Here is a 21,286-nt window from a genome sequence, read left to right as displayed (position 1 = left end):
TGTAAATCCATCTTTTTCGAACACATGCATAAAAAAAAGAGAACTTATGCATCGTCTTCCTTTGGCTGGTTATCATTCATTATTGAATGTTTCTTTAATTTCTCTACATCCACATAACGACGACTAGTCTCATTAGATAAACCAGGCGACTGATCTTTGTGATCCATATCTTAACGTCCCATTCCCATAGCCACCATTGGAGGATCAGGACTCAGCCATTAGACCGGATCTGAAAAGGAGGCGTTGAACCGGGTCTGATACCAAAATGTCCATAAATAAAAAAAACTTAATAGTATATATGCTCCCTTTGTTGAAAATTGAAACAAGAACTTTAATCGTATAAACCAACCAGATTCTTAAAATAATACGCAAGTGCTATCCGGAACGTCACAAAAGACAAATTATTCTAAAAGTGAACAAATGTAGAACAGTCTAATATAATAGAGGAGGTTCTCTCCACCATCCCCACACTCTATTCTCTCGCCGGAGATTTATACTTTACAGTGCAAAACTGACTCACGTTTCAATTAATGTCAAGCCCTAATTTCGCCGTTGGAGAAATCATCCACTATACAAATCTCTCCTCATTGCTCACATTCGCAATGTTGATTTCTCAATGTCGGAGATGACAGCTGCAATTTTGGCTTCGTTCAACGCCGCTTCCATCGGAAGCACCGCATCACGAGATGTAGCGTCGCGATACCTTAAACGGCGCTTCCTCTTTTTCGTCGTCGTCGGGTTTCCACCAATCGTCGTCACCGTCCTCCGCGGCGAAGAGATGTCAATCGCCGATTGTTACTCGACCGGCGACTCATTCGGTTATTATAAATCGTCCGAGATCAACACCACGTCGTGACTCGTTGGATCGACGAGGTAGTGGTAGTGGTAGTGGTGGAGAGGTTTCTTCACAGCGCAGAGAATGTTGTTGACTTCTGGGAGAAGCTTGTTTGCGTCGTTTCAGGCGGATTGAGTTTAGATCGAATCTAAACTCATCGGCCGGAAGAGGAACAGTAGAGAAGAAGAAGAAGAAGAAGACGATTCCGACTGCAACAACATCTAGGAGTTGTGGAGCTCAGCAAGAGAAGACGAAGCTCTCTGAGCAGTGGCCTAGGTCTCTACAACGGCCTAGTTGTTTGAGTAGAAGCGTAGACTTTACAGATACTAGGAAGAAACTGAACGGATCTGGCAATGGTGTAGCTAGAGCTCTTCAGAATTCCATGCTGAATAATAATATACCGCGGATAACGAGAGATTCATTGAGTGTTGAACTAGAGAGTCTTTCTTTTGGAAGCTCTAATGGAAGAGGGAGAATGTTACCAGCTCGTGGCAATGTGGTTAAGGTGAGAGTTTCGCAATTGGCTAGTAATCGGTTGCAGCATCAGTTAGAGCCTCCTGGCTCACCGGTTTCAAAATCTAATGGACTGAGGAAGGTATCGGTGGATGGTCATGTGTTAATCCCCAAAAGGAAGCCAATTGTTTCCAAAGAGTGAGCAGATTCGACCTAGCAAGTTTGGTATGATTGCAGCCAGCTTCCTCGAGAGGAACCAGCATTGCTAGAGGAAATAAGCCCTTCGAGAGGCGTGGTTCCTCCCAGAGGGATTAGTCCTTCAGGCAGGATGAGCCCACTAAGATTGAGAATCCCCCTGACTAAAACCACACCTTTAGTTCTGAATTTTTGTTTTGGATGTTATAGACAAGATCAGAGATAATGGGGTTGCTGATGCTCACTTGTTAAAGCTATTACATCAACAATAGGTTGCTACAGTGGCGATTTGCTAATCCACGAGCAAATGCTGTTATCTCGGTTAGTCAATCATTTTCGTCCTGAATGCTATAGAACCTTGATTACTAGCACATTCTGTGTTTCCAATCTATTTTGGATTTTAACATTTGGTCACTTTGAATGTGATAATAGCTAATGGTTTTAGAAAATCAGTTAGTTTCAATGATAACAAACTCGTAGGCACGTCTCTCTTGAGTTTTCTTTTTTTAAAAAAAAAAAAAAAAAAATCCATCTGTTATGTTGTACAGGCTGCTTGTCTATGCCAACTATGTCCAAGTGGCTAAGTTTTAAGTGGTTAGTTTTCAGTGAGAGGCCACAAACTCTGATGAACCCTTGTTTTCATTGCAGAAAAGATTGTACAATTCATGGATAAGAATCTCTAAGCTGTATGATTCTGTAAGAACGAAAAAAATTGACACCTGAAGCAGAACTTGAAACTGATATCTATTCTCAAATAGGCAGGTAAATTTGTATATATATATATATATATATATATATATCTTGAACGCCTTAGCCCCCTGTGCTCTTTGAGTAGCACTTTTATATGAGTGATAATCCCTTTTAGGTTCCTTTTTATGTTCTGCTTCTTATAGCTTCGGGACCTTGTTCGATTTAATCTTACTTTAGTAAGAAAGTTAATATTTTTTTTCATGCATATATATAGATATAGATGGGACATCTGGAAGAGTGGTTGGTTATGGACCGGGATTATATGGGTTCTTTGGTAGGAGCTGCTGAAGCGTTGAAAGGCAGCACGCTCTGTCTACCTGTTGATTGCGGGGAAAAATGGTTTGGCTCTTACTCAAACGTATTTCCTATGGTGCTGTATTGGGAAAGCATATGTTATGCTTGCTGATGATGATACCATATGCAGGTAAACGTACACAGTGTTAAGGATGCCATTTGCTCAGCAGTTGATGTTGTGCAGGCAATGGCATCGTCCATGTGCTTGTTGCTGCCAAAGGTGACCCAATCTTTTCTCTCGTTGTGTTTAGTCTTTTTTAATGCTGTACTCAATAATATGTTTCTGCAATTTTTATCACCTACACGGAATTGTTAACAAGTAGACAGTAAGCAATGTACTGAGTTGACAGAGCACATCCCTTCTTTTTTAACTGCTCTCATCTCCTCTCGCAGTCAAATGGATAATCCACTATCTCCGCTTACGCATTATTCTCTGATTATGATTAGTGTCTTCTTAATATCTGGTCTAAGAGTACTTTGTTCCATAAATTTTGTCAGCACTAAGGATTTGTGAGAAGAGGATTTGCGTCGATAAGTTGTTTATATTTATATACTAAAAAGTGAATCCCATTTTCTCAGGTTGGGAAGATAAGCAGCTTGGCAGCAGAACTTGGTAGTGCAAATGTCAAGGAGGAAGGGATGCTGGACGTGTGCCGGGACCTCCTAAACACAATCTCACCTCTGCAGGTACGATATCTTGATTTTAATGTCTATAACTAGACATTTGGGGATTTATCTTTAAAATATGCGGTAACGGAATGCAGTTTGAGGACACGGATTACACAGCTACGATAGTTAAAGTGACAAAAGTTAACAAACAGAGTGTTAAGTAAGAAAGCCACTCCTTATGGTCAATTTTTGGAGTTATGAGAATGTAAGGAGATCATCTAATTTAAACAGAGAGGCCAATTCAGTTGATAGTTTAACAACAAGAAGTCAGGCTGTAAATATTCATTCAAGTCGTGGTTTAATCAAATTTTAAATTTAATTTGCTAACTTTGAAAAACCAACCGGTATATATATAGTAAGATGTTTAAGAGAGTTGTAGAAATTGTTGACAAGTGTAGAATGCTTTAATAAGATTATTAATCTATATTAGGTTTAGGTTGGATGGATTCCCTCGTTTGTAGCAACCAGCCAATCTAAGAATTTCTTTCTTTAAAGGGCTTTTCTCTCCGTCTCTCTCTTTACTTGGCTGGCAAGGTTTCGAGCTCTGATGAGGTTGAAATAGCAATTAGCAACCACAACAGGTGGACATGTGTTAGGACCGACTGATGAACTGGCTCACTAGGAATCAGTTTGTGACAATGGCACAATGCGATGCTTGAACCGTGGGACAATCCTTGAAACGTGTCAACCCCTAGTGTCCCAAGCAATCACTGAGTCTCATTCTTTCATCTCTCCCGCAACCATCTTCTCTGCCATACTATGCTCTAAAAGCCTCATGATGGATCTTCTCAACGGTATGGGGTTATAACCTTCGCATACTAGCTACTCGATCTCTCTTTGAATCTTTCATTCACATCACATGAAGCTAACAACGAGAGATGGCAGCAAAGTGTAATCAAAACCCTGATAGTGCTTTTGTAACACGAACAATTTTTCTTTGTAACATGTACATACGAATCACAGTTTATTTGATGTTTTTCTTTGTTGGCGGCATGTAGTTCCTAATCATTTTTGCCATTTATCAGAAAAGTACTCAATTAGAGTGACTTGCACTAAACAACAGCTAATTAAAGGACACGCACACTGACAGCTTAAGAATACAAAAGAAACTTACAAGTTCACAAATCTATAGTCATTAGCTCGTCAGGTATAATACACAAATTCATTAGATTGTTGTCTTCAATCTAAGATCTAATGAGGTTTACAAAAATTACCAAAATAACTTTTTAAGCACATTACACAACACACAAGCTTCATACAAAATAGTATTTTAACTCTCGCATATACTATATATATATATATATATATATATATATTAAACACTGAGAGGAATGTTAATTACTAATTTTAAAAACCAAACTTCATATGATATTTAGATTTATGTGTTGTTTTAAATTTTATTATTATTTATATGTTCGTTAAATATTGGATGTTTTGTAAATAGGGGAATAACTAAATTTTTTGGCTGTTTGTACAGCTAAAAATGTTTATGTTAATTTTTTAACCCGCAATATACTTCATGATCATTTGTTTGTTATATTTTAGTTTGTTTTGTTCAGTGTTTGAGATTTTATTTTGATTTTTAATTATTATAACAAAAAAATAAGGGATCTAAATACATAATAAGTCATTTATACGCTATGATTAACTCACATTGTTTATAATGATTTACACAAACTTAGTTAAATCAACTTGATTTTATATATCAAATATTCTAATATTAATAGTGTTAAAAAATATTAAATGAGGATTGAAGCCGTGTTAGCACAAATGTAATGATATTTTATTAATTCTAACATCTCCTCTTTATAACTCATCTACTATATAACCATATTATATAGTATTTTAAATTTTTTAATTTTACATATTCATAATATTTTAAAATTTTCTTAAGTTTATATATATATTAATTATAATATTAAAATAAATGTGAATTGAAGTTCTTCTTACGTTAAGATTCAAAACTCACAGATATTTGAAAACAAAACATGAATCAAATAGTTGTTTTCTTTGTTTGCATATGATTCATAGATTGAATATCTTCAAAACACAGTAGAAGTGTGGTTAAATATATTATAGTTTCTGTTTGCATATTGATTTTGCTGTAATTTTTTTAGTGGAAAAGAAATGTAAAATATTTAGGAAACTGAAGTAATACTATTTTTAGAAAATTTTCAGGGATTAACTTTGTAAATAACTTTTTAAATAAGTACAAATAAAAGGGTAGAACCCAAAATGTACTTTAAAAATTTATATATAATATACTATATTTTAACTCGCAGTACACCGCGTGCATATAACTTTTGTTATTATTTATATTTTATATTGTATTTGTTATTTAAATATTAGATATTTTGCAAATAGAGGAATAACTAATCCTGCCGTTTGTGCGGTTAAATTTTTATATAATTTTTTAACCCGTAATATACTTCATGACCATTTGTTTGTTTTGTTTAGTGTTTGAGATTCTATTTTGATTTTTAATTATTATAACAAAAAATAAGGGATTTAAATACATAATAAGTCACATTTTCTTAATGATTTAATTATTTTACACAATATTAGTTAAATCAACTTAATTTATATGTCAAATATTCTAATATTAATAATGTTGAAAAATAATAAAATAAGGATTTTACCCGTGTTAGTATGAATTTAATGATATTTTATAAATTCTAACATGTTCTTTTTATAACTCATTTACAATATAACCGTAGTATATAGTATTTTAAACTTTTTAATTTTACATATTCGTAATATTTTAAAAATTTATTAAATATATATAGATTTATTATAATATTTAAATAAACGTGAATTGAAGTTTTTTTTTACGTTAGAATCAAAGCTAACAAGTTTTGGAAAACAAAATGAAAATCAAATTATTGTTTTCTTTGTTTGCAAATGATTAAGAGATAGAATATCTTCAAAACATAATAGAAAATGTGTGGTTAAATATATCATAGTTTCTGTTTTCATACTGATTTTGCCGTCATTTTTTAGTTGAAGTGGAATGTAAAATATTTAGGAACCAAAATCTGAAATAATACTATTTTTGGAAATTTTTTAGGTATTAACTTTGTAAATAAGTACAAATAAAAGGGTAGAACCCAAAATGTATTTCAAAAATGTATATATAGATATAGATAGGTTAGTGGAGGGGGTTTTACCGTAACTGAAATGAAATCGAATGAAGATTGTTTCGGATCTTGGTTGGATGTCGAAATCAAAAAAATTGTTAGGTAATTGAAATTTTGGTTGGATCTTGGCTCCATGAGGATGGAGAAAAGAAAAGATGAAATGAGAAATTTTGCAAAAGAAATTTTCACTTACTCTACAAATATTATAATCAGAATTTCCAATTTTGTATTTCCAATTTATATTTACAGAGTTTTTTTCAAGGCAATCTCTTTCATTTTCATATCTACATAAGTAAATAAATAAAAAGACAATGTATAATTAATAAAAGGTGTACAAAATAAAATAAAACTACACCATAATTACATTGGAAATGAGAAAACTTGGTGGGCAAGCCAGTTCCTCTGTTTTATGTGAACATCTCACCAAGACACCAAACTAGGTTTTTATTTTTTATTTTCTCTCGCAGCCTTTCTCTCGGTAAGAACAACTTATATTCTTAATCATGTTTCTCCTTCTCAACCAGCCCTCAAAGCTACTATGCTTCCGGAGGAAAAGACCTGTACTGGTGAGATCCTCCAGTGGCTTCTCACCAACGTCGCTGCAAACCCCTGCTTGTAATATCACCGACGCTATTCCTTGTGTAGACAGAGCGGATCTAGGAAAACTCGTCATTGCCAATGCTAATGAAACTAGTTGCACTTTTTTGGAAAAGAAGGTGCCAATGGAGTTGGTGAAGAATCCAATGGTAACGATCGGGTCATCCCATGGCTGGATAGCTACATTGAAGGAAGATGGAATACTGCGTCTCCAAGACGATCTAAACCCACATGCATCGTATACAGAACCAAAACACATTCCACTGCCTCCTCTTGTAACTCTGCCTCATTGCCAAACTCAGATCGTCACCAATGTGTCAATGTCCTCATCTTCTCCCGAGGATGAGGACTGTGTTGTGGCTGTCAAGTTCTTGGGACCTCAGCTAAGCTTTTGCAGACCCGCTCAAAGTAACTCGGAGTGGATCAACATCAGAATCGCAAACGCTTGCTTCCACTCCTCCCGTGTCATGTTTTCGGAGAGGCATGGTAAGTTTTGCATACTCGGATCTGGAGGCCATATCATTGCATCATGGGATCTCCTCCACACACACAAGCAAAATCCCAAGTTCCAGAGGTTACGGTTCAAAAACCTTCCCAAGCTGACAAAGACCAAGCGGGAGCTTATGGATTCGTGCTACAAAAGCGAACACTTGGTGGAGTCAAGAACCACCGGTGAGACTTTCTTGGTTAAGTTGTACAGGAAGGCCGTGTGTAGAGGTATGTCGAAATTGAGAACAAAAGTTTTAATGGTGTTCAGGCTAGATGACAAAGGAAATGCTGTATACACTCAAGACATCGGAGATCTCTGCATTATCCTCGCAAAGTCTGAACCTTTTTGTATCTCTATTGGCTCCGGACCCCGCATGTTCTACCCTAACCATGTTGATTTCCAGGATGGTGGCGAAGCCGGATATTTCAATCTTGCCAAATCCACCAGCATTTGTGCTAATTGGGGAGCCTGGACCGGTCACTATGTTCCACCTCAAAATATAGAAAATATAGTTTGAAAATTTGAGTATGAGTTTCAGTCAAGTCTGTCTTTTCTTTTTAAATCTTGAAACATCAAATCTATTTTAATATATTCTATGATATGCATATCCTCTTGGAGAAGTTACATCCCTTTTGAGTCGATGTTCTAGTATTTATTTCTGTCTGTGTGCTTATTGGTGGTGGTGGTTTTATAAGCAAAAAACCGACAGAATAATTATTAGAAAAACAGAGTTTAATAATGCATTTCATGGGAACGGCAGAGATGTTGTTCGATCTGGACTTTGGAGGAGCATTAGGAATCTCAAGGATGGTATTGGTATATGTTATTAATTAGTATAGGTGACAAAGAGTTTGTGGTGAAACAAGTCAGAGAAGATGGAATGTCGTAGAAGTCGAAAGAAGTTACTGGAGGAGTTTTGATATGTGCGTCGAGAGCTAGAGGTAAAGAATGTTGTCTGTTAAACGTGAGTTAATTTGGTTGGTTTGAATACCAACGTGAGTGGAAGCAGAGTTTAATAACCAATGCGGAGAGGGAGTTTCCCAGAGTATAAAGAGTTTTGCTACTAGTGTGACATGGTACAAAAGAGCAATGATAGGGCATTCACCATTCGTCCTTTCATGACCATGGGAGAGTTAAGTTTAGGCAGCAGCAGCATAGAAAGTCATGGATTTAGAGCCAAGAGATTCAAGCTCATAAAGAATTGGTCGATATGGAGCAGTAAGTCCAGTTTGGATGGGAGGTATCTTGCTAGTGCAGGTCAGGATTGTGTTTTATTCATATTTGGAATCTTATTTATATATATACTAGGTAACAATCCGCACTATGTGCAATTGTGTAGGATAAATCGATTCAAATAAAATTATTATAAATAAAATTACTATTTGGGATCTAAAATGTCAGAATAATAATTTTACTCATATTGTATTGTTTTATTCTAGTTTGCATTTAATTATTTTGTATAAAAATATGTTTCACCCGTGAAATATGGAAAAAAAATTAAACATGGGGGAAAAAGTTTTGATAAAATTTTATTAGTTATGGTAATCTGTTTTTTTGTCAAACAAATTCATATATTTTATATTTCACATTACTATCTACATTGATATACCATTAAATAGATAAGACAATATTTTTAGAATAAACAATTTAAACTAATCCTAAGTTTAAAAATACCTTCAGAAAAATATATTAAAATGGTAAATAATAATAATAAAAAGTGTAGTAATGGTGAAAATTTATAGGAAAAATGAATGTATGAGGTTTTCAAAAAATTCAGTATCATGTTAAGATCGCTGAATCACCATTTATTATTAAATTATCAAAAAGTCAATATCTTATTATAATGGTTATTGCGGTAGATATTTTTTGATAAATTTTTAAATACATTTGAATAGTCATTGGATTTTTTAAATAGAAAACAGATTTTTTGTTTTTCAAAAAATTTAAATTGGTGAATAAATTTAAAATTGTTTACGAAATGTTATTTATTTTTAAGATTATTGTGATAATTAATTTTAAAAATATACTTGAATAGTCATCAGATTTTTTTAAATCGGAAAATAAGTTTTGCATTTCAAAATTTTATATAAATGAATAAGTTTTTAAGAGTTTGTTAATGTAATTTACTTATAATTAAATATGTTATGAAAGTAATAATTAAATAATTAACTATATTTTATTGTTTTAATAGTTGATTAAGTCTTTCAGTTTTTAAAACTAATAGAAATAAAAATTACCTTATATATTCTAATGGCATATTTATGTAAATAATAATAAAAGAAATATTTCCTTATATATTTTAATGGCACATTTAATAAATCAAAAAGCCTGTTTTTGTAAATATGTTTATTTTGAGATGCGTAAATGTAATTAAATCTCCAAATTATTATGGCGACGACACATCAACATTTTCAACAAAATGCTTCTCTATTAATATATATAGGGAGTAATTACCATGTAATATGTTCGTGTCTAACATTAAAATTAATTATATTTGTCTCACATTGTTTATTTCTTTACCTAATTAGTTGCTCTAGATTCTAGAATATAGTGGAAAAAAAAGTAGAAGAAGTTATTGGTTCATGGAGTGGAGTGTAAAACACTTCCAGTTCAAAATATGGATGTAATTTTAATATACATTTTTAAATCTAATTAATTGATTTTGATATGGATTTATATATCATTATGATATACTTCAAATTTGTCATTTTGTTATTTGTACTATAACAATGAAACTTGTCATCATAATTTGTATTTCAAAGTAATTGATAGAATAAATAACATAATAAATTGACAAAGAGTCTACCAAATAATGTAAAATATATAATCTTATACTGTAATATCTAATCTCATACTGGGATTAATATTATTTTTATATATTTTATTTTAATGTTATGGCATTATTTGACATTTTCCAAAATGTAGATCAGAAATGCTTATTTGTTGTTCTCATATTTTTTGGGTCAATAATTTCTTATTATTGATCAAATATAGTAGTATAAGAACTAATTAAAAAGAGAGCTCATATGTGGACTTTTGGTTCAGTTTTTTTTAGTAATTTATGTGAGAATTATAAATAGAAATTAAAAAATAAAAATAAAAGCTTTATACAGCCATGACGAAATGCAAATGTTTTGATTTTTTTGTTCATAGACAGGTATTGTTAATTAAAGTGTTAATCATTGTATCATTTAGTTCATCTTTTTAGATTTTGTAAAATATACGAACATTTACGTGAAAGAACTTTTTCTGCCTCTCTGATGGCTTGCCAAAGAACTTCCCCCACACATATGTCACAAAGGCTCCGTTACTCATGCCCACAATCTCTCGTGATGTTTTCCCATCTTCATAAAGAGGAACCCTTTTGGCCTTCCAGTTATCATAAATGAGTATGGCTTTGTCCATGTTGTTCTTCAAGACCTCTCTGTGGATTTGCTTTTGCAAAGTACGAAGCTGTGCCTTTTCTCTCGTCTTTAACCAGTCGTTTCTGCTACATTTGATTGGGAGGAAAGGTGAAAAGGAAGATTTGAGTGGAAGAAGAGAGGAAGAAGGGAACAAGGGTTTAGTGATGAAGGAAGAAGAGATCAAAGGTTTAGTGATGAAGGAAGAAGAGAAAGTTGTTTTGGCAACAAAGTGTGAAGCTTGCATCTTCATAAAAGAGGGAGAAGAGATGCAAGGCTTAGGGAGAAAGGTTGAGGCTTGCATCTTCACAAAAGAGGGAGAAGAGAGAAACGGTTTGGTGATGAAAAAGCTTGAACTTTGCATTTTCTAAGATCTAAGGAGAAAAATGTTGATGAGAGAAAAGGTTTGGTTTTTATAGAAAGGTTTAATTTGCTCTGTTTTTTTATCTCTGTTTTTTTTTTTCAATTTCTTTTTAAATAAAGGAGATCTTTCTTTGTCTTGTTTGTTTTGTTGGTAAGTGTAAAAAATTGTAACTTTAGATAGTACTTACTTAAACCAATAAGAAGTACATCATTAGTATTTCTTGTATTGTTATATTTTCTTCTTTTTTATTATGCTCTTCTAACTTTTGGTTGTTGTTGTGGTACTCGATCACAACTATTAAAGAACTTGATTGAATATAGTTTTTTGTTAATTCCCTAATACACATTGTAAAACATTTTACAATGACGATTCATAAAAACTCGAAAACTGAATTTGGATTCATATGAAAATTCTTCCATCACTAAAGTTTGTGGTTATTGATCAAAGTCATATAGATTGAACCCTACTAGATACACTTGCCTACTTAGTTAGTGCATATTCATTCTTAACGACAAACCCAAATTCCAAAAATAGTTCGAATTAAGATCTTAAACCTCTACGTCAATTCGCATGCATGCCCATGTGTGGATCTACTTATTCTAAAGAATAAGACTTAATGTTCACAAGTGGCAAATTAACATTTGCTTTCTACTGGAAACACTATGGCAAGTCGACAAGTTCACCTATTTTGATTATACAACAGTTTTGGTCGTATTGTCTATCAGTCTATGTATAAATGTTTTCTTGGATAAGACCATTTGGCTTATAAGACAATGAATTTTTGGCCTTATTAAGAAGAAAAGGTGTGCTTTAAAATTTTTAAAGTTTAGTAAGTTCAAGGGGGAAAAATACATAGTAGAAAAACCTAAATATTTGAGTGTTATATATGTGTATGTTAGTAATAATGTCAAAATCGAGCAGTGGATGGTTTGATCATGATTACAGTTTTAATATATGTGTATGTGTATGTTAGTAATATCCAAGCTAAAGCCATAATATACAGTGGATGGTTTGATCATGATTACAGTTTTAATTCTAGTTCGGATTTCAGTTAGATATATCTTTAATTTTTTTTTAAAATAAAAATTTTGGTTTTTGATCTTCTTTTTTTTTTTTTTTCAAATTTGGATTCAGCTTCTTGGATAATCTTTTAAAACCATACGAAGTTGTGATTTGGTTTTCAAATTAGAATATTTTGGATCAAATGGGTTTTTAATCGAACTGAACAAATCTAGTTCCTCTTGGACAAAAAAAAAACTCTACTTAGCTTATAAAAAGACATTTGAGTGTGTGCCGTGTAGGTTATAACTGAATTTAATTGTTTGATAAATGATTGTGGTTAATAATTAAACAAAGAAAATCTTAGCTTAATTTTTATAACTAAAGTAAAATGTTTGCAAATTTTGAATACGGTGGTGATGTCCAAAAACAAACTTTCAAGACTATGAGGTGAAAGACTCAAAGGTAGAAAGTGTATATCAGAAAGTGTATAAAATTGTACAAGTCCGCTGCTCTTGGCTTATTGTGCACCTAGAGATATCTGAATCTGATTATTATGTTGTATGGACCATTCACAAATGTATCTACGTGGGTTTAGTTTTTTCTTGTTGTTGTAAACAAGATAACAATACAAAAAAAAAAAAAAGAAGCATCTGAGAGGGAGAGAAAAAGAGAGAAAGAGAGAAATTAAAAAATGAATCTCATTGTGACATTGGGATTGTGTTCCCCTCTCTTTGAGGTTTCTGACAGAGTAGACACAGGCGGCGTGACTGCATCTGCCTCTCTGTCTCTCTCTCTAGTCTGGTCGACTGTTCCAACATTTACATGTATTTATTTAATGGGATCGAACAAATGTAACCAAATAATCATGTAATATGCAAATTATATATATATATATATATATATAAGAATGCCTATTAATTTAGTTATCAGATTGGTATATATATTTAGATGTAGATTGGAGATGTTCTTATTGTGCACAAAGAGAAATACCTCAATCTTATTATACATTATGTGGACCATTCAAGGTGTTTTCTAATAAAGGAAAACAAATTAAAGAGGAGAGACGTATATAAACAAAATGGGATCAAACAAATGTAATCAGATAATCATGTAATATGCAAATTATATATATAAGAATGCCTATTGATTTAGTTATCAGATTGGTATATATATTTAATAAAGATTATTTATTGTTGGAAAACTTGATGTTGTGATCATGTTTTCCAATAAATTTCATGTGAGCTCTAAGAATTAAAAAAACTTGATATTACATTTGTATTATTTTTTGAATTTTAAGTTTCAAATGTGGGAAACAGATCAAAATATAGATGAATATTTTTTTTACACATTGTGCTCAATTAAATCGTTATTATAGTTTGATCAAATTTTTTTGTATAATCATTTATTTAATTTCTTCCTTAAATATATTTGTTCTAAAAACGACTTCTCCAAAACAAAAGATAATTATTAAGCTTTTAATATGAACAAACATCATTTTTATATGGAAATTTAAATCATGGGGGAGGAAAAGAAAGAAAAACTAGAAATTGAGGGTTTGACTGCAATTAAAATGAAATCCAATTAGGATTGTGTTGGATCCTATTTTATAGAGATTCGTGGTGGGCAAGTCTCTTCTTCCTCTGTATTACACCAATTAGGGTTTTGTTTCCTTTTCTTTGCTAATCCTCTGTTTCTCGCTAAAGAACATTTATTAATGTCTCTGCTTGTGAACCAGCCCTCGAGCCTCTGCTTTCGGAGACCTGTGTTGGTGAGATCCTCTCCTCTTCCCTCTAATAATGGCTTCTCAAGTTCCTTGCTTCATACCCCTCCTTGTTTCATCTTCAGCGTTGATCCCTGTGGAGCAAGACCTCGGAAAGAGGGAAAACTCGTGATTATGAATTTTAATGGACGTGACTGCACTACTTTGGATAAGAAGGTGCCTGTGGAGTTGTTTTACGATGAAATTGTAACGATCGGGTCATCCCATGGCTGGATAGCTACTTTGAAGGACGATGGCATATTGCGCCTCCAAGATGATCTAAACCCGGTTGCATCGGATTCAGACCCAAAGCGCATTCCCCTGCCTCCTATGGTAACGCTTCCTCATTGCCAAACTCAAATTGTCACCAACGTGTCAATGTCTTCATCTTCTCCAGAGGATGAGGACTGTGTTGTGGCTGTCAAGTTTTTGGGTCCTCAACTCAGCTTTTGCAGACCGGCTCAACTTAACTCCAAGTGGATCAATGTCAGAATCGGACACCAATGTTTCTTCTCCTCTCGTGTTATGTATTCCAAGAAAGACGATATGTTTCGCATTCCCGGATCTGGAGGCCACCTCATTGGATCATGGGATCTCCGTACAGATAAGCTCCCCAATCCCAAGTTGCAGAGTTTGAGATTTCAAAAACTTCCCAAACTGACAAAGACCAAAGGGAAGCTTCTGGATTCGTGCTGCAAGAGTGAACTCTTGGTTGAGTCACCAGCTGGTGAAACTTTCTTGCTTAAATGGTATAAGAAGTCTTGTGGCAAGATCATCAATGGTAATGCCAAAATGAAAACAAAAGCTTTGATGGTGTTCAAGCTAGACGAAGAAGGAAACGCTGTTTACACTAAAGACATTGGAGATCTCTGCATATTTCTCTCAAAGTCTGAACCTTTCTGTGTCTCTGCTAGCTCTTTTCCCGGCATGTGCCCTAACAAAGTCACACTCTATGATGGTGACGAAATCGGTGATGTCCATCTGAGTGATTCCACCATCGTTACTGATGTGATACCTACATGCAGAAACAATTACCTTATTCCACCCCAAGAACTAGATTAGTATTGTAGTTTTGAACTGAGTCCTTTATTTTCTTCGCGGCCACTTACCATGGTCATTGGTCGATCAATGTAGTTTTTTTTTTAATCTAGGAACGGTTTCCTTACTTAGTTCGACTTTAGTCTCTCTGCAAACGATAGTAATATATATATTAATATTAACATCATGGTTTTGAATTGAGTCTGCTTTTGGGTAATAGGTTTTTTTCCTACTGTAGTTAAAGACTGCAATTAAATGGGAATCCAATAAAAACAATCAGGGAGAAACCTGGAAAGACAACAATAGAGATTTCATAATTGATGCAAGATCGATCATAAGAGGCCACATTGTAAGTAGACACTATAATTTGTGTATTCCGAAACCTTAATTATCACAAACAAATCAACATTTTTCTAAAGAGTTTGCTTGTGAAAGAAGCACAACATAGGTTAGTTTGCTTGTGAAAGAAGCACAACATAGGTTAGCTTATAAGCGTGGAGCAACAGAGATAAAGCAACATCCTTTCTTTGAAGGAGTGAACTGGGCTCTGGTTCGGTGTGCCAGTCCACCGGAGATTCCTAAACCGGTAGATGTTGAACCGGTGAATCCTAATCCTACTGTACCGGCTGCTGCGTCGTCTAGTGTGAGATCTGATCAGAGTAACTATCTTGAGTTTGATTTCATCTGAAAGATACTGTTTCCACAGTTTGCTGATTCTCCTCCTATTGTTTCTTTGCAAATTCTGTTTAGTGTTTTCGAAAAATGTGTTTTTTTTTTTTTTCTTCCTTGTTGTTATATTTTTCACGTCTTGGAAAAAGTTATGAGATTTGTAAATCATTCTTCAAAAATGTGAGACAGCCTTTGTACCATCTTCTTGAGTTTAATGTTAGACACGAACCTTTGACAATCGCTAATACACAATATCAAAAACCTCAATGTTTTGCCTTCCATTGATCTTTATTCAAACACACACCCGTAATTTCTTACAAAATGGATTATATTTATATTAACAATCAGTTCTTACATAAAAGTTAAGACCCTCTTCTAAATAAATTTCTACAGACGAAGAGGAAAGATCTAGTCTAAAGACTGAGATAATTACCATTGCATTGAAGAAGCTAGATATAAAACACATTGCTTCATTTCAATTGTTTATAGCAGTTATAAGCAATAGCCACAGATGCAGCAGCACAAGCAACAGCTAAAGCAGCATATGTATCTTCTTTCTCCCAATTCTCCAACCACATTGACATCGCAGCACAAACCTTGAATCCACAAGAAGATACATTCTCGCTGCTACTTATCCGAAAAGATGCGTTTTTTACAGAGGTTACTCTTTCCGAGGTATTTTTCTCTGTGTGATTCTCCCCCAAACAGTTAGAGTTCCCATTTTGTTGGAAACAGATACAATCATTATCTGATTCTTGTGTCACCTCTCTGTTGCTGATCTCGACGCTGTTTAATTGGAGCCTTTGTTCTTGAGTTTTCTTCTGATCTTCTTCTAACAGACCCATTTCACCCCTGGAAAACAGTCAATAAAGTGTTGTTTAAAGGCCAGAAAATTTAAGAGACTGTCTAAAATCTAAATCAAGAAGCTTTGATCTTATATTACCTCCAAAGCCGGTCTACAATTACGCCATTGTTAATGTGTTGCTCCAACAAAAGAGGTACATCTTCTAAAAATCACACATCCATACCTAAGAGAGAGACAGGAATCAGTTAAAAGTTAAAAATCGGATAGAAGGAACACATATTATTCTCTTTCTTAATTTTCTAGAGACCAATTCGTTTAAGACTACAATAAAATTAACTAACCCTTTATGGTTGCACATTTATATCATTTACTCCAAAACAGCCTTGTTTTACTTACCAGTGTCCTGTGACATTCTGGTTGATGTTTAATCCATAGATGATAACATCTCCTGTGTATCTGTGACCACCGATGTGAGAACAAGGGCTGATCGAAACTTCATCACCAAGACCACATAGTTCAATTTCCTCTCTGAATCGACTAACCAAAGATGGTCCACAAACTCCACATCGCCGGTCTCGGGACCCATGACAACATATAAAGACATATGAACCGCTTAGAGACTCAGGATTTCCAGGCAACGACTCAACACCCTTCACAAGCACCTCTTCAACAAATGTGTCCACATCAAAATGAGTCAACCTTCTGCATTTTTTTTTTTTTTGAAACTTCCAAAATGAGTTACTGTTTCTCAAAAATCATCAATTACAATATCTTACTGAGTGAGTAGTAGTAGTAGTAGTAGTACCTGTATCTGATCATATCTGGAAAAATCAAAACATCCTCATTTGATGTCTCTGTTCCATCATGTCCCTCGCATATTGTGAGTAGAGTCTGCAATTCAACCGAAACATTTTTAAAAACAAAACATCAGGAAGACATCCAAAAGACACAAAAGATAGTTTATAACTGATGCGCAAGATCATAACAAGCCACATTGTAAGGTTTCCTTCAAAGACACTAGAATTGTGTGTTTCTAAAACTTTATCTACAAAACGAATCAACGAGTTCCTAAACTGTAACACATAGAATCTTAACAATACAATTCTGACTCTAAGAAAAATCCCAAATATCCTCACTGAGATTTAAGAAACTCTTCACTATACAAAAACAAAGAAACGCCTTTTTTACTCATACTGCTTATTTAGGGGGGTTCACTGACGAAACCCTTACTCTGAAGTCTTCCCTATGTTAAGACTCACATACAAATGTAGATAAAAATTACAGATATGATCAGACCTAAGTTAACTTACAAATCACAGTAGATTCTGAAACTTCAAAATTCAAAAAAGGGATCCGAAACAAAGTTACCTCTTTCGTCATACTACTCTTCCTCGCCGATACAGCGGAAGAGAGAAGCCTCGGTAACCGATCGAACTCAGACGCTTCGATCCTCACTGGCCAAACAGAGGGTTTTTTTGTAGCACAAGAAGACATGCCTCTCGTAGAACTGTACGGTCCCGGAGAGCCTCTCGAGTCCGAAATCAGCGTCGCTAATGCTCTCAGCATCTCCTCCTCGCAAGCTCTCACTCTCGTAGCTTCCAGAGCGAGATATCGATTCTTCGAGAAAGCTAGATTCGGTGATGGGAGACGACGAGTAAGGTGGGTTTCTGGTAAATGTTAAAGGGTCCTCTAAATATCTTCCGCTTCCCATCTAATTCGACGAAAAGTTTCAAACTTTTCTGGAGATCGAAACTGAAAGTTTTGGAGAAGAAGAAGAAGAAGCAGAGGAGGAGAGTAAAATACTAAAATATACTTTTTTTTTTACTTTTCTTTGCTATTAAATTACTCAATTAATAATAATGTAATATTTAAAAGTGTATAATTGTGTATTCCGAAAATAACAATTTGAAAATACAAAATACGTGAAAACTGAAATCCACTTCCATAAATAATTAAAACTTTTTTGTTTTTGTTTTTGGCAGTTCTATATCAAAATTTATGTATGTGATTCCACTCATTTCTTCCACACACATTATTGATTACACATAATAGTCGTTTATAATTTCTATCATTGATAAACTTTATGACTAAAAAAGAAGAAGAAAGAATGTACATTAACAGTAGTAACATAGCATCTTCAACTATGCAATTCAGTGAATTAATCAAAGTTGATGTTATCATGTATGCATTAGTCCGAATCCAACCCTTTCTTTTGGGGTCAAAATCATTGATCAGCCTTAATAATTATTTTAGTAAATATGAAGATATTAATCATCAAACTGAAACTATTTGACATGGAGAGGAATTTAAGTTACTACGTACTACTATACATTATATGCAACAAAAAAATCAGACCAATTTTTTACATTCTCTATGGAAATAAAATCATGGGGCGCAAAGAAAGTAAAACTAGAAATGGAGGGTTTGGCTGTAATTAAAATGAAATCCAATTAAGATTGTGTTGGATCCTATTTTATAGAGATTCTTGGTGGGCAAGTCTCTTCCTCTGTATTACACCAATTAGGGTTTTGTTTCCTTTTCTTTGCTTATCCTCTGTTTCTCGCTAAAGAGTCTCTGCTTGTGAACCAGCCCTCGAGCCTCTGCTTTCGGAGACCTGTGTTGGTGAGATCCTCTCCTCTTCCCTCTAATAATGGCTTCTCAAGTTCGTTGCTGCACACCCCTCCTTGTTTCATATTGCGCCTCCAAGTCCAAGATGATCTAATCCCGGTTGCATCGGATTCAGACCCAAAACGCATTCACCAACGTGTCAATGTCTTCATCTTCTCCAGAGGATGAGGAATGTGGTGTGGCTGTCAAGTTTTTGGGTCCTCAGCTCAGCTTTTGCAGACCGGCTCAACTTAACTCCAAGTGGGTCAATGTCAGAATCGGAAACCAATGTTTCTTCTCCTCTCGTGTCATGTATTCCAAGAAAGACGATATGTTCAGCATTCCCGGATCTGGAGGCCACCTCATTGTATCATGGGATCTCCCCAATCCCAAGTTGCAGAGTTTGAGATTTCAGAACCTTACCAAACTGACAAAGACCAAAGGGAAGCTTCTACACACTAGAATTTGTGTATTCGTCTCCCATTAATCATGGAAGTGCTATATTAACCATGAAATCACAAAACAATACTGTAATCGACCAACTTAACCCCAATCTATATTATTAAAAAAACATCACAGTACCACAAAACAGAACATCACAATAAACAAAACACCACGACAAAACAAGAAACTTTCTCAAATGTTTTTACTTTCCGGTCTGAGTTTCTTCACCGTAGAACACAATCATTATTAAACTTCACCGGACGAGTCTTCTCCCGCTGTGTTCACCGGCGACAAGCCATCACTGGGTTGATTGCCACCGGACGAGTCTTCTCCCGCTGTGTTCACCGGCGACAAGCCATCACTGGGTTGATTGCCACCGGACGAATCTTCCCCCGCTGTGTTCACCGGCGACAAGCCATCACTGGGTTCATTGCCACCGGACGAATCTTCTCCCGCTGTGTTCATCGGCGACAAGCAACCTTCTTTCTTCATTGGCGGGTTTACTGCAACCTTCTTCTTCATTGCAACCTTCGGCTTCATCTTTATTCCAACCTTCGGCTTCATCACCTTCTTCTTCTTCTTTTTGGTCTTCTTCTCTGTTTCTCCTTTCTCAGTCACATAGATCTCGAATTCCCCTTTTTTCATAGCAACAATCTCTTCACTGCTTTTCCCATCTTTGAACGTGATATGCTTTTCATCCTTCCAGTCATCAAAGAGCAATTTTTTTTTCTCATCGTGTTTCTGTTTTTGTATTTTGGTGCGGAGAGTTCGAGCTTTTGATCTCTCTCTCATTATCTTCCTCTCTTTTTTAGTAAGACAGATTACTTTGAACACTGGAAGAGAGGAAGCAGAGGCAAACGATTTCCTCATCCATGGCGATTCCAAAAAAGAAGAAGAAGAAGAAGAAGAAGAAGAAGACAAAAAAAAAACGGGTAGCCATATTATGGAAAAATGAAATAGGTTTGACTCGTTTTTACTAAATAGCCATTTGCTGGATAAGAACATTTGTCGCCTTTAAAATTTTAATAAAAGGAAAAAAAAACACATAACATAAATCCTAAATATTTGAGTACCTCGGTTGTTTTTTTTGGATCTTATATTTATGAATATTGGTATCGAAACTATATAACAATATTGGTATATAGTTTGATATGTGGATATTGCCATATTGGTATCAAACTAAAACAATAGCGTATACAATGGATTGTTTGATATGGTAACAGTTTTAATTTTTAATTCTAATTCAGATTTTAGTTAAATATATCTTTAGTTAACTGTAGAGTGTAGATCGTCTTTTTTTTTTTTTTTTTTTTTTTTAAATTCAGATTCACTTTCTTGGATAAAAGAAAATTGATCCATTAAAACCATACAGTATTAAGATATGTTACGGTTTTCAAATGATATTTTGATTTGGTTTATTTTGGATCGAATTAACGAACTGAACACGTGTACGCGTCTAAGAAAAGAAAAAAAGATTTTGTTCTTTTAAAAGAACTCTGACTGTGTGTACGTTTCTTGGCTGGTATTTTTTTTTTGTCGTCACTCGCTATTGTCTCAAATGCGAGAGAGAGAGAACAAAGATTTAACAAAGATCTTTAAAAAAAGAAACAATTAGATATTTGTTAAAAGAAATTTAGTAAAAATAAAAAACAAAAAGAGTGAGAACAATCATTGTTAATTCAAAGGTTCGTAGTTATGAAGAATTTACTATATATGCTAGTTACAACTTACAAGTTGTCTATAATCTGAAATGAAAATTGTATTTATGCGTTTCAAA

General features: G+C 34.2%; 3 protein-coding genes and 1 long non-coding RNA gene across 5 annotated transcripts; 3 read left to right on the top strand and 1 right to left on the bottom strand.

The window, feature by feature from the left end:
- Nucleotides 389-4,236, top strand: LOC104732418. 2 transcript variants are annotated; one of them, XR_002035380.1, is made up of 6 exons: nucleotides 389-1,804; nucleotides 2,132-2,245; nucleotides 2,448-2,572; nucleotides 2,658-2,747; nucleotides 3,107-3,214; nucleotides 3,633-4,236. It is a non-coding gene; the product is annotated as an uncharacterized LOC104732418 (long non-coding RNA). The 2 variants fall into 2 exon arrangements; XR_758815.2 differs by having other exon boundaries at nucleotides 3,627-4,236.
- Nucleotides 6,796-7,992, top strand: LOC104732407. The gene has a single exon (XM_010451955.2). It carries the CDS (start codon nucleotides 6,837-6,839, stop codon nucleotides 7,935-7,937), a length of 1,101 nt encoding a protein of 366 aa, XP_010450257.1. The 5' UTR covers nucleotides 6,796-6,836; the 3' UTR covers nucleotides 7,938-7,992.
- LOC104732399 lies at nucleotides 13,902-15,008 on the top strand. Its single transcript, XM_010451943.1, has one exon. It carries the CDS (start codon nucleotides 13,902-13,904, stop codon nucleotides 15,006-15,008), a length of 1,107 nt encoding a protein of 368 aa, XP_010450245.1.
- On the bottom strand, nucleotides 15,969-18,205 carry LOC104732393 (altered inheritance of mitochondria protein 32-like). The gene is given in 7 exon segments (XM_010451932.2): nucleotides 15,969-16,505; nucleotides 16,597-16,664; nucleotides 16,666-16,681; nucleotides 16,855-17,160; nucleotides 17,264-17,349; nucleotides 17,827-17,934; nucleotides 17,936-18,205. Coding segments are annotated over 7 exon segments (1,200 nt in total). The 5' UTR covers nucleotides 18,170-18,205; the 3' UTR covers nucleotides 15,969-16,123.

Source organism: Camelina sativa, chromosome 2 (assembly GCF_000633955.1).
Source record: "Camelina sativa cultivar DH55 chromosome 2, Cs, whole genome shotgun sequence".
Taxonomy (NCBI): Eukaryota; Viridiplantae; Streptophyta; class Magnoliopsida; order Brassicales; family Brassicaceae; genus Camelina; species Camelina sativa.
This window is presented reverse-complemented; position numbering and strand designations above follow the sequence as displayed.